Here is a 14,306-nt window from a genome sequence, read left to right as displayed (position 1 = left end):
ACACACAGGGCCAGGCAAGGCCCCCGGGGCAGAGGCAAAATCTGGCCACGGTGTATGTCATAAGAGAAAGAGGAAAGGAGAGAGGAAAGAGGAGAGGAAAGTGGAGAGGAAAGTGGAGAGGTGATGTCATGGCAGGGTGTGAACTGTGGATGAGGTTGGGACTGGGAGGGAGGGGCTGCAACAGAGGGGTGGTCATGAGAACGGCAGGATGTTCTCACAGGGGATGGCAGGGAGCGACATAGGACAAAATACGCAGGGGCACGTGTATGGACATTGGAGACACATGCACACACAGACACACAAAACAAGGGGTTCCCTATGCAAACCAGCTGGCCCAAATAGGCAAACACATCTACACAAACACACACTCAGAGCACACACACATCTACCCAAATGCACACTCACACGTGAAAGCATGTCAACACAAAAGTGAGTATTCCACCTCGACCTGTGGGCCATTGACAAACTCCCACACAAAACAAACAGACACAGCCATGATGCCACACCATGGGGCCTTGCTTTAACCTATTAGTGAGGGTGTGGCCAACCAGGATAGGATGGGGAAACACAGTGCATTGGTGAATGTGATCTGGGGCTGCAGTCAGGACAATGGGGGCCGTTGTGCTGCTATGGAACCTCATCATCAGCATAATGCCCTTTACAGCCCCCCCACCACCATCACACTCACACTGTGCTACTGGGAGTGGGACACAGACAGCCAGCATGGACACCGCATGGAGACACTGTCTGACAGTGGCCAGTAAGAAAACAATGCATGGACTGTGTCGACCAGCAAGAGCCAAGATCAAAGATAGCCAATAGGGACATAAAATGGGGGCAGTCAGTGACAGCCAGTAAGGACACAGTCCTGTGCGTGAGACTGTCTCAGTTAACAAGAAAAGTTCTGCTGATAAGAGTCAACAAGGAAATACCATTCTCCTATAAATCTTGAGAGCATAAGGCCTATTCCTCTTAAATACAAAAGCAAAATAATCAAAGAAGTAGCTTAAGCAACTCAATTGTGAACAGCATGGCTCTCATTGTCTCTGGTTGCGTGGTGTTAATTTATTTAACTAGGCAAGTCAGTAAAGAACAAATTCTTATGTTACAATGACAGCCTAATGCATTAGCTAGTGTGAGTCTGCCTACATGGCCACGGGGCCTTGGCTTGCTGAGAAAGCCTGAGATATGTGCATAGCAGTCTCATTACGTCATGCAGCTGTTTAGGTGAACGATCCGTATGCATTACCCTGAGTGTCTGTCTTTAGTGTGTGTGAACATGCAAAACTGAAAAAAATGAAAGATGAATGTATGTTCAGGGATATTTAATCCAACGGTCTCCTTTCTAAAACTTCTGCTATCACAAACTAACATCCCACTAGTTACAATACATTTACATTCCTGTGCCCCCCCCCCCCCCTCTTTTATTGTTGCCATCTTTTACAGTGTAGTTAGAAACATCCCTGTGCCCTGCTCTATTCTGGTTCCCCCTGACCTTTAAGAAGTGTGACGCTGTTTTGGTTCAGATTCTTATTGGACTTATTTTGTATCAGTCTTCCTGTGTGTGTGGGGAACAAAAGGCGTGCTGTGAAGAAGCTAAACCTCCCCACCACTGAAGACATTGGAGTCTGATTATGACAGTCTATCAACTGCCAGGCCAGCAGAGGCCTTCAGTTTGAGTCACCAGACCAGTGTACGTGTTGGCTGAGGGGATAATGGCTCCCTGTCTGTGCCTCCAAACCAGAGTTCCCACTTCGTCACCGTGGCTTGAGTCAGTCCCCGAAGCTTGCCCTCTCTCAGCTGTGCCCTTCTCCATTGTGTGTGAACCTGCCGAGGCTATGGAGAGGGCAAAACCGACCCCGAGAGAGAGAGGTGACTACCTCCTGCCTGGTACTGCTTTCTAGTATTATCTTGTACTGTAGCTATACAAATAATTGGCTACTGTGCCAAGTACGGAATCGTAAGCCAGTTATAGGCCTATTTGGGGGAAGAAGTTTTAAGTTCCAACAAATGAGAGAAATTGGAATGGGTTTGAAAACGTGAATGAATAAATCAGCCCTGATAAGAGAGTCTGATAAAAGATGAATGTTAATTCGAACAGCAAACCCATGTGGCAAGCAGTGTGACTCGATGACATCATCAAGACTAGTTAGTAAAGAAGGGTGAAGTAACTTACTAACCCAGTACAGAGCTTTATCAACAGTCAGATGAGAAAGCAGCACTTAAACAGGAAGCATTATTCAACACACTTCTTGCCTTACTTTACTACAGAGTTGGGTTCATGACTTGCTGACACGCACAAGGTAAATGCTGAGGTAAAAAGAGGGCCGACTGCTTACTTGTCACTAAACTAGAGCAGAGGCAAGAGGAACTTATGTAGCCTACAGGACCCACTGTTAGGATATTTTCTGTGACTTTGTGAGTGATGGTGACACCTGTGCTGGGTTGTTCATAACCCCCACTGTAAAGAACATCAGTCTTGATGTTCAAATACATAGGCCATTGCACCAACTCTGTCAAATACTGTATCAGGATACAGTCAAGTAAAGTAGTCTAAATGACAAAATTACCTCAGCTCAATGTCAGTCACTTAATTGGTGTGAATTTCCTTTTTGTATTTCACATTCTCCTTAATATTCTTCAAAGTCCTTGTTATAGTCGAAGCGCATTACTCAAACTGTCAGAAATGAGTTAGCAATAATGACTGTTGCCACAAACATCTTTTTCCCCCCTCTTGAAAAGGGTCCATTCCAAAAAGGTTGGGAACATTGTGACTGCTATTGGTTCTTCTCAGACTCAAGATGGTTCTGAGAACTGTTGAGGTCCACTGGGACGTGTGTGTATTTATGTGTTTGTGTGTGTCAAACACCCGCCCAGTATTGTGCTCGCCCGGCCAGGAGCTCTTCGCATATGCATCTGGCTGCAACGAGGAACCAATGAGGAAACATGCCAAGGTTACAATGCAGGACAACACAAGTGTCTTGACAAAATACAGCGCATAAAGAGCGTACTGCATCGTCGTAAATCCAGATAAATGATTATTTAGCAATAGAAAACAGAACAGTTTCCATTGATGTCGAATGGTAGATACCCCAGGTGTTGACAACGTACATTATAGCACCGTTGTTATTACACTGTAACAGCAATGTAACAACTTACTTGTATCGAGTCATTCGCCATCGTTGTTCTTTGTGTGGTCGTGTTCCAGTGATGGTGCCGTTCTAGACCAGACCAACTGGACATATGCGATTGTCTGGAGAGTACTCACAATAATGGTCTTCTCCACGAATTTAGGCAGCTAGATTATCAAGTCATCCAAATGTCGCTCAAATATGTGCTCTGTACGAAAACCTCACCACTACATTCTCTGAGATAAAATAACTTTTAAAAACAATTCTCAACCAACGGTCAAAAATAATCCCATTGTTGTGTCGCCTCAACGCTCCACTGCCCAAATAAACTGGTGATCCCAAAATGTTTGTCTAGTTGTTCGACTAATGGTTCGTTCAACAAATACAAAATGTTCCCGGGTGAGTGTCTTTAAAATATCAGTACGATAAAAGCTTAAAACAAAACTGTTTGATTCAGTTCATTGTTCTTTTCTTTGGAGGCTAGCTATCAACAGCTAGAGCACAAGGGGAACAGACGGCACGACTCCCTCCCTATCCGCGTAACAGACTCCGAAGAGGGATAGAGATCCATTGCTAACATAAAACGCTACAGAGGCAGAAAAACTGTCGAGCCCCGTCTTCGTAGTAACATCCGTGAAACACGAACACGCGTCAGTCTCCCAAGTATCACATGCAACAAAAGCCTTCTTTCAAACGAGACTACCTTATGCTTCCCTCGAGCAAAGTACCGAATGACCGAAGGGTGTCACCGGTAAACGCGTTGTTGTTTGCTCTTCGTTCGGTTTTGGAGGGCAGAGGAATTTCGCCTTGTACGTCCGCGCATTGCCGATGATTGCTTGAGCGAGAGGCTACACTTTTTTCTGATGGAGCTGCGCGCGGATGCGTTGGCACAACGTGTACGGTAGGTAGCATGAGCGCGCCCAAGGTATCATGTGACCATGTCCAGACCATGGATTTGTCATTTCCAACTTCTCCTAATGAACACTGTTGCTTATCTTTCCCCTATCCCAGATTTTCAATTTAGCCAGACACAAAACAACTGTTATTGGTATTACTCTGCTTACAACTAATAATGTGCCCATGTAATCACAACCAGAAGATAAATGGAGTACAGTTACAGTAGAATCAAAAGTATATGACTGTAAAGCATTTAATATCACAAATCTACAAGTTAAACTCATTATCTAATATTAAAAACAAACCCAAATATATAGTGGATACATACTAGCCTACATTAAGCAAATGCCATAATGGGACACCAACAAGCCATTAGGTCAATACATAACAATAATACCAAAGACGAACTGAGGTACAGTGTTGTGCAGAAGAAGTGTTTGTGTGTGTGCAGAAGAAGTGTTTGAGAGAGAGAGAGAGAGAGAGAGAGAGAGAGAGAGAGAGAAAGAGAGAGAGAGAGAGAGAGAGAGAGAGAGAGAGAGATGCAATCTATTGGGCAGCAGGTAGCCTAGCGGTTAAGAGTGTTGGGCCAGTAACTGAAAGGTTGCTGGTTCGACTTCCATAGCCGGCAAGGTGGATAAATATGCCGTTCTGCCCTTGAGCAAGGCATTTAACCCCCAACAACAACTGCTTCAGAGGGGTTGGGTTAAATGCGGAAGACACATTTCGGTTGAATGCATTCAGCTGTGCAACTGACTAGTTATCCTCTTTCCCTATTGGCCTCCTTATCTCTACATAAGCAGAAACTCAAACTATAGCTGAATAAAACTAAAACAAATCGCAGGGCATGCAAATGGGAGATTTGCTTACCATAGAATTTGATACTGCCAGAGGGAGACTGAGACGGAAGAGCAAAGGAGCACCTGGTAATAGGTGATGATAGGTGAAAAACATCACACAAAGGCTATGAAAATGCACGCCAGAAACAGCCTGCTTAAATCTGATAGCAGTAATGAGCAGGCTAAATAAACATAGCCTACATACACATCATCAAGTCTTTCATCCTATTTCCTTGTGGGCAGGTGTTTATTTTATCTTGGTCGGTTTCCAGGCTATTGCTTGCTGGAGTATATTATGGGGAATACATCTGCAATATACTGCTAATAATGTTAATCTAAAATGAAAAATACTTCTGGAAATGTACAAAGTAGTATAGATCATATTCTTGCCTTTGACCGTTTATCAAATCAGATTTTTTTCCTGGTCAGGTCCTGCATGACAGTCTTAGGCTGTGTTTGCACAGGCAGTCCAATTCGGATCTTTTGCCCAAGTCTTGGCAAAAGAGCTGATCTTTGCTCAAAATACCAATTAGTGGAAAAGATCAGAATTGGACTGCCTGTGTAAATGCAGCCATAGACCTTGTTTTGACCTCCATAATCTCTGCAACCCAGAACAAAATCTTTCATGAGTGCCGGGCCAGCTACTCGATTAGGTTCCGGTAGGGAGATGTTAAAATATTGGACTAGTGCGAGCGAGTGGTGGAAGCAGGATGGACTTTGGTAGCCATCATAAAAGACTGTGACCTCCACAACACTGAAGTTATTACATTTGAATGATCTAAACTGTCAAAGGCAAGAACATGATCTATTCTACTTTGTAAATTTCCAGAAGTATTTTTCATATTCGATGAACATTATTAGCAGTATATTGCAGATGTATTCCCTCAGAAAGACCAAATTAGAAAATACTCAAATGTAACTCTTATTGTGTCAATGCCAATAGTTAAGAGTGTTAAAGCCTAAATTGACTATAATGACTCGCACAGTGAACTCATAATGACTCACACAGTGAACTCATAATGACTGGCACAGTGAACTCATAATATTGATGCAGTACACACATCAATTTGCACTTAAGAATTTGGAGTCTACAGTAGGCCTATTAAAAACTAAAAAAGAGGTTCAAAATAGATGCAAGTACATGTTTATTTAATTAAATAGGTCCGGGCCGGGCTATGGGGGGAATCATCATGGCTTGAACTTTTTACCGCTTCTCTTTTTGCAGGGGAAGCAAAATAATTTTGCCAGGGCAGCTGTAATCCGCAGGAGGAGAGACTGTTTTTTCCCCGGCTCATCAGCCACGGTATCTGAACAGGTGACAGAGAACAGGGGATGACATCAATTGTTAGATTACTTGTTAGATATTACTGCATGGTCGGAACTAGAAGCTCAAGCATTTCGCTTCACTCGCATTAACATCTGCTAACCATGTGTATGTGACAAATAACATTTGATTTGATTTGATTTACTAGGGCCAATCGTAAAATAAACTTTTGCAAAAGAAAAAAAGCACTATTTTTTTAGTTCATGGAAGTTCCTCCCTGTTACTGCCGTTTAATGAATAAGACCCTGATAACTTCCTCATAGTCTCTTCCCCTAACATTACAATGTGGTGAAATAATATAATTTTGTTGAAGACATATAGACATATGGACTGACAGAAAGGAGGACTTACCATCAGTGCCAAGGGGAGCCACCTTTTTCTTCTTCAGGGTCTTCTTGCAACCACGCTTCCCCTCTCCTGACTTCCTCACTCTTTCCTTCACTGCCTCGTCCTTCCCTGTCTTCTTAGTAGAGAGAGAAACAGATATGAGTTGGTGCCTCACAATCAAAAAGCCCCAATAACTTAACAACCTACTGGTTAATGGTAGTCTGCTTACCTGTGTGGAGGTGCTGTCCACAAGGTCTGTGGAGAGGGAGCTGCTGCTGGCCTTCTCCAAGCTAGCAGAGTCACATTTCTTGTTGTCGTCAATCGCAACCACATCCTCTTGGTCCTCTTCCAGGCTTTCCCCCTGGACCAAGAGTTCCTCTGTGAGGGTGATGTCACTCTTTGAGGAGCTTGAGGAGGAGTGTGACCTCCCACTACCACGGCTCCTACTCGCTCCAAAATGGCCGTCAGAACTCCAGTCCTGGGCGTGGTCGTTTATGACATGCGCGATGGTGTCTGCCATGCAATAGATGGCTCCCTCGCCACCATAGCGTACGGCGCGCAGTTGAGCCCGGTTGGAGTCCGAGCGCAGGGACAACCTTTTAGCCGCAGCCTTCACGATGGCCTTCATTGCATCTTCCCCCCTGAATTGGATGCTCTCCTCCAGGCTGAAGAGGACAGAGATGTCAACATACTTAAGGGCATGCTGGACCTCCAAAAAGAGATTCTTCATCAGCCTGAAGGGGTCGTTGGCCCTCCTGGCCTGGGGGGACTCTGAGGCCTCCAGTCGGCGCATGATGCCCTGGAGGATGAGCTTCAGGGTCTGGGGGCTCATAACGGTGTCCCTGGGAGTGCTGAGAAGGGGGATGTCCTCTTCGATGAGGATCTCACCCGGCAGGAGAGAGGGAATCTTCTCCAGGAGGTCCTGCCTGGCCTCGGTGGGGGTCAGGGAGCCAATACTCACCTCAGAGACATCAGCTCCCCCAACCTCTTCTTCCAAGCTCTGTGCAGAAGCTGCCCATGCTGCCTGAGGGGTCATTAGGTAGCCCTCAATCATGGAGGTGCTGGGGACTACCTCATCTTCATCCAGACAGGAGTTGACCTCCAGGGTCTTTGCAGGAGCTGCCTGTGCTGCCTTGGTTGAGGTGGAGGGCTCCGAGTGTAAGATAGTCATGACACTCGCGACCACCTCATCTTCTTCCTCTGATGAAGAAGGACACGGAGCGCCAGAGAAACTGTCCCTGGCACCAGAATCCAATCCTAATAAAACACGCTCAAATTTTGAACTGGTTCAAAACCACATCCATGTATAGCACTGTGCGGTATCTAGTACATTTACTATAATGGTAATACACTGGTTAATACACAGGTTATTATATGGTTATTACAAGGTTAATACTGGTCATAATGGTAAACAGGTTATAAATGGACCTTTCTGGATGATGACACTGGCCCTGTAATTGTAGTTGCAGGTCCTGTTCAGCATCTGTTCCATCCAGGCAGTCAGGACCTGGTAGACGGCCTCTAGTCAAATCAACATTTATTTAAAGTGTTGCTTCACATACACAACATGTCACAAAACACTTTACAGAAAAGTCGAAAAAACAGGAGAGAGAAGAGAAAAAAGGAGACGGTAAAACAGCCCAGTCATAGCTGCAGGAAGTAGGGGTGTTGAGGGTGCTGCACCCCAGATAAATGAATATATATATATATATATATATATATATATATATATATATATATATATATATACAGTACCAGTCAAAAGTTTGGACACACCTACTCATTCAAGGGTTTTTCTTTTCTACATTGTAGAATAATAGCGAAGACATCAAAACTATGAAATAACACATATTGAATCATACAGTAACCTAAAAAGTGTTAAACAAATCAAAATATGTTTTATATTTTAGATTGTTCAAAGTAGCCACCCTTTGCCTTGATGACAGCTTTGCACACTCTTAGCATTCTCTCAACCAGCTTCACCTGGAATGCTTTTACAACAGTCTTGAAGGAGTTCCCACATATGCTGAGCACTTGTTGGTTGCTTTTCCTTCACTCTGCTGTCCAACTCATCCCAAACCATCTCAATTTGGTTGAGGTCGGGTGATTGTGGAGGCCAGGTCATCTGATGCTGCACTCTATCACTCTACTTCTTGGTTAAATAGCCCTTACACAGCCTGGAGGTGTGTTTTGGGTCATTGTTCTGTTAAAAAAACAAATGATAGTCCCACTAAGCGCAAACCAGATGAGATGGCGTATCGTTGCAGAATGCTGTGGTAGCCATGCTGGTTAAGAGTGCCTTGAATTTTAAATAAATCACTAACAGTGTCACCAGCAAAGCACCCCCACACCATCACACCTCCTCCTCCATGCTTCACGGTGGGAAACACACATGCAAAGATCATTTGTTCACCTACTCTGCGTCTCACAAGGACATGGCGGTTGGAACCAAAAATCTCAAAATTGGACTCATCAGACCAAAGGACAGTTTCTTGGACCAAGCAAGTCTCTTCTTATTATTGGGGTCCTTTGGTAGTGGTTTCTTTGCAGCAATTCGACCATGAAGGCCTGATTCACACAGTCTCCTCTGAACAGTTGATGTTGAGATGTGTCTGTTACTTGAACTCTGTGAAGCATTTATTTGGGCTGCAATCTGAGGTGCAGTTAACTCTAATGAACTTATCCTCTGCAGCGGATGTAACTTTGGATCTTCCTTTCCTGTGGCGGTCCTCATAATAGCCAGTTTCATCATAGCGCTTGATGGTTTTTGTGACTGCATTTGAAGAAACTTTCAACGTTCCTGACATTTTTCGGATTGACTGAAAAAGTAATGATGGACTGTCGTTTCTCTTTGCTTGCCATAATATGGACTTGGTCTTTTACCAAATAGGGATATCTTCTGTGTACCACCCCTACCTTGTCACAACACAACTGATTGGCTCAAGGAAGGAAATTCCAAAAATGAACTTTTAACAAGGCATACCTGTTAATTGAAATGCATTCTAGGTGACTACCTCATGAAGCTGGGTGAGAGAATGCCAAGAGTTTGCAAAGCTGTCATCAAGGCAAAGGGTGGTTACTTTGAAGAATCTCAAATATAAAAGATATTTTGATTTGTTTAACGCTTTTTTTGGTTACTACAACTCCATATGTGTTATTTCATAATTTTGATGTCTTCACTATTATTCTACAATGTAGAAAATAGTAAAAACAAAGAAAAATCCTGGAATTAGTAGGTGTGTCCAAACGTTTGACTGGTACTGTATATTTATATATGATTATTATTTTTCTCACAAAATTAGTGAACTAGGCCTTTATTACTCTTGTATGAACGGAGAAAAATACTCGTCAGCAGAGAGGAGAAAAATACTTCTTCCCCCTATCGACAACGCCCTCACCCCAAAACATCTTGGTCACAGTGTAAATGGCAATAACAATAACAATAATAACAATGGGGTAAAAGGAGACAAGACTACATAATAACTAACCTAGTGCCCTCTTGTTGTGATTGGAGAGTGAGGTGGAGGCCTGGGGGGTCAGGATCAGGGAGCTGCCCCCCTCCGACATAGCTGCCAACCTCACACGAGGCTCTGCCCCCTCCTCCTCCCCAAGCCCATGAGACCAGGTGGAGTCGCTGTCCCACAAACCCTCCTTGCTGGATGTGGGAGTGCTGGGAGGCTGGTTCTGCTCCATGTCCCAAGTGCTGGTCGGCCAAATCTCCCCTGGCCTCTCCCCGAGCAGGGCAAAGACAGGGAGGGACCCCTCGCTGAGGGCTTTATGGACATCCCTTCCCTTGGCCCTCCTCACTGACCCCAGTTCTCCCACACTGACGCTGGAGTGGAGTGTGTCTCTCTGGAGATAAACCCTCTTCATCTCCTCTGCCTGATGACAGAGGTTGAACCGTCTTGATCTCTGTGATGACCCAGAGTGACTCCAGCTGATGTCCTCCCCCTCCTGGAGGGTTTCCAGGGCCATAATGGTGTAGTGTGCCCTTCCCTCTGAGGTCACATCTGGAGAAGACAGGCAGGTGGATGGATATGAGGCAGTGGATGACCCTGACAACCTGTTGGATGAGCTGTCGTCTCCATTTTCCAGTGGCAGAGGTCTGGTGAAGTTTTCTAACTCGCCCATGTCTGCCTCAATGGTGGACAATTGACCTAGGGCTGAGCCAATATGCTCCTCCATCCAGCCCTGCTCTGGAAGGGGGTGCAGGCCACTTCTGTTGGAACAGGACACACTTGGATGTTCCAGAGATAGTGGATGAGCATCCACACACTCTGCCAGCTGACAGAGGTTTAACGCCAACTCTGACATGTTGGATCTGCTCGATCCCTGTGACGACCCAGGCCGACTCCCATTCCGGCTGTTGTTGCCTCTTCCAGACCTCATGTGGTGGATCCGTCTGGCGGCCTCCTGGGCACTCTCACAGGCATCCCTGAACAGCTCTGAGAAGATGCTGGAGATCCTCTCTTTGGTCAGAGTGATGCGTGGATTGATCGTCTCCAGGTCATTCACAGCAGAGAAGAAGTCCCCCTGGGCATTCCTCAGGATGTTTCTCACAGCCATGTCTGCTATACCCTGAAGCTCCTTGTCTGTCTCAGAATTGGGCGTTGGGGGCTGCCCACCCCAGTGCCTCCCCTTCGGCTCAGAGCTCCGCCGGTGGAACGTCTCCGAGACGATCTTCAGCACCCCTGACCCCCAGCAGGAGGAGTGGGATGACTCTGGTCTGGAGATCCTGAGCAGAGCTATCGCTGGCAGGAGGACCACATAGGACATGTCCTCCAGGTCCTTTATGGTCACATTCTTAGAAAGAAATACGGAAAACAACAACTTTAAGTGACAGCATTTCCTTTTAGTTTTTAAGGTACACGTTTTTTGTTGTTGGCATGATTAGAGTCGGTAAAGAAGTAGAAATGGGGAACTTACCTTTTGTTTGAGGAACTTCCTGATGAGCTTTCTCTGACTGGAAAATAAAACACAAACAACAAGAATCCTTGGTGAGTAGACTGGCTCCTAGATTATATTTTTTCTACTGCACATAACATGGTTCAGAGCAGGACTCACGGGTGAGACTTCAGGAAGTCCTCCAGAGAGAACGCCTCCTCTACATTCTCAGGTGTCATCTCACGGGGTGGGTCCGCCAGAGAAGTGGCATCGGAGGTGTCATCACTCTCTGGGGTTTCTGGGGTCAGGGGGTCATCAACAGATGGAGAGGAGTTCATTCTCACCCCATCCTCAAGTGTCAGGGGGCCTGGTGGCTCTGAAACAGAAGACAATCAGAATTACCACCGAACAAGCTTGTACCACGGCAACGATTCTATTGAATAACCACTGTGTCACCAAAACCCACCGGTTGTCTCCACCTTCGTCACTTTAGTGCCCTTCTTGATAGCTGGTAGGACACCTACAGAAAGAGGAGAGTCGAGTCATTAGTTGATCCTTCTACTGTATGTCCTTATATAATTATATCAATAAATCCAGGTATTTTGGAAGTGGTGATCAATACTCACTGTAACTGGTTGTCGGAGATAGAAGAGGTGGAGGCAGTGCCAACACACCAATGACTTGGCGGCTTGTTTTTTTTGCCTCTGCATTGTCCTCCCTAGCCTTTCTGGGATCAATGGCCTCTCTGGTGTTCTTTTCAGCCTTGGCCTGATGGCTCAGCCTGGGGCCTTGCGGGGGCTTCGGCACAAAGTTCTGAGAGAGACATCAACAGCAGCAAAATCATATCACCATAGAAACCACCTATTTCACCACAGGCATGGTGGTACTAAGTGACATGTCACATAAGGGTTAACCTTAGAATTAGAATCAGAATTTGAATCAGAATTCCAATGCTATTGGTTCTAACTAGTAAGTGACCCATGCATCATTATCTCGTTTTAAACAAATTTCTGCTTGAGAACATGACATATCAGTAGATTACAACCAACTGGTCTCTCAGTTACAACCATGTAAAGATTTCAAAACAAAACGTCCTTATACAACCAGGGGTGCGTTCAGCAAGACGGAACGTTGAGCAACATTCAGTGACCAAAATGGACAAGCATCATTAGCATATGAATGACAGCATTATCCACTTGACCAACAAACCAATCAAAATAGATGTCCAATTAAGGCAAAGAATTTCTGAGTGAATGTGGCCTCCCAAGTGGCACAGTGGGAGGCCACACTGTGCCACAGCTAGCTGTGACACTAGAGATTCTAGGTTCAAGTCCAGGCTCTGTCGCAGCCGGCCGCGACCGGGAGACCCATGGGGCGGCGCACAATTGGCCCAGCGCCGTCCGGGTTAGGGGAGGGTTTGGCCGCCAGGGATAAACTTGTCCCACGTCAGGAACAGTGCACGCTGACACGGTAGCCAGGTGTATGGTGTTTCCTCTGATACATTGGTGCGGCTGGCTTCCAGGTTAAGTGGGCATTGTGTCAAGAAGCAGTGCGGCTTGGTTGGTTTGGGTTGTGTTTCGGAGGACGCACGGATCTTGACCTTTGCCTCTCCTGAGTCCGTATGGGAGTTACAGGGATGAGACAAGACTAACTACCAATTGGGGAAGAAAATAAAAAAAATATAAACAAAACAATTGAAGTGGGTGTTGCTTAGAGCCAACCAGTCTGCTCTGAGAGGGTTGCCTGGAGTGTATTCAGCGTGCCTAACATTGCAAAACATTTGGAACGTTTTCCAATTGAACAGATACGTATTTCACTCTGAACTGTTCAAAACGTTTTGCAACAAAACTCAAAGCAATTTCTAACCTTTAGGGGGCTCTTCTTGGTGCAGTCCACCAGTGCTGGCAGCCTTGGTCCATCATCGTCGTCTGTCTGGGGCACCTGTTCTCCAACACTAGCTTGGAGGGTCCCAGCCTGGGGTATAGGTACAAAATGAACTAAATTACACTTGAGACCTCCATTTTGAGTCCTCCTTTCCAACCATAAAGCATATCAGTCTGTTTTTGCATAGGCCAGTGGTTTTCAACCCTCTCCTTGGGGAACCCCAGACGTTTCACAATTTTGTTGTAGCCCTAAACAAGCAAACCTCATTAAAACCTATTCAAGGGCTTGATGATTAGTTGACACGTTGAATCCGGTGTGCTAGCTGTGGAATACAGTGGAATGTCTGGGGGTCCTCTAGGAGAGGTTTTAAAAACTCTGGTATATGATTGTACTACAAATTAAAAATTCCCCATTACGGAGACACACAGATAAACATGTTTTTCTTCATATATGAGACTTACCTTTAGACGAGCTCTCCTCAACCGTTTATGACTTTTACTCATTTTATTTTAAGACATCCTTCAGATTGGACCTGTACAATGATAGAAAAATAATAAACAAATACATTTTTTATAAAATGTTTGAACATTTTAAATACAATACTTACAGTTACACAGAATTAGCTTGTCCAGGCAAAGTAATGTCTTTGAACATGAGGATGACTGTCCTATGCAAACTATCAACTCAACTGAGCCAATCAATTTAATAATTTGTTGACTGCGTTTGCGTCACAGGCTCATGTATAATGTCAGGACAACATACACTATTACGTCAACTACAACAGCGCACAGTGACCACGCCGGGAGATTAATACATTTTCTGATCACATAGGAAATCTCTAAAAAGTTTCAAATGTAATGTAACCCAAATCACGTTGATTCAGTGGGGTTTTATATATCAATGTTTCCCTCTGGTGGCAAGAACCGTAAAAGCCATTAATCGATGTCGAGCCGGTTGTCATCAGTCTGCACTCCGCACACTCACTTCTGAACTTTTGATAGTTAGAATAATAGAGTTAGAATA

The 14,306-nt window shown here is 45.0% G+C and overlaps 2 protein-coding genes across 2 annotated transcripts in view; both read right to left on the bottom strand.

Annotated features, from left to right (window-relative positions):
• Positions 1–3,993, bottom strand: part of LOC115208729 (serine/threonine-protein kinase N1) — a 60,165-nt gene extending 56,172 nt beyond the window's left edge. Inside the window, exon 1 of the mRNA XM_029777047.1 lies at positions 3,160–3,993. Within this exon, the coding sequence (XP_029632907.1) occupies positions 3,160–3,243 (84 nt within the window). The 5' untranslated portion in view covers positions 3,244–3,993. The remainder of the gene's footprint in view (positions 1–3,159) is intronic.
• A 2,059-nt stretch (positions 3,994–6,052) lies between these two features.
• LOC115147851 (uncharacterized) lies at positions 6,053–14,031 on the bottom strand. The gene is made up of 12 exons (XM_029690121.1): positions 13,891–14,031; positions 13,745–13,815; positions 13,266–13,373; positions 12,026–12,212; positions 11,866–11,919; positions 11,580–11,775; positions 11,442–11,478; positions 10,004–11,318; positions 7,944–8,036; positions 6,745–7,772; positions 6,540–6,648; positions 6,053–6,171 (listed from the first exon to the last, which is right to left on the bottom strand). Exons 2-12 carry the CDS (start codon positions 13,784–13,786, stop codon positions 6,053–6,055), a joined length of 3,288 nt encoding a protein of 1,095 aa, XP_029545981.1. The 5' UTR covers positions 13,787–13,815; positions 13,891–14,031.
• Between the last annotated feature and the right edge of the window lie 275 nt (positions 14,032–14,306).

Source organism: Salmo trutta, chromosome 14, assembly GCF_901001165.1.
Source record: "Salmo trutta chromosome 14, fSalTru1.1, whole genome shotgun sequence".
Lineage (NCBI taxonomy): Eukaryota > Metazoa > Chordata > Actinopteri > Salmoniformes > Salmonidae > Salmo > Salmo trutta.
The sequence above is the reverse complement of the archived record's forward strand: the minus strand, read 5'-3'. Positions and strand labels throughout refer to the sequence as shown.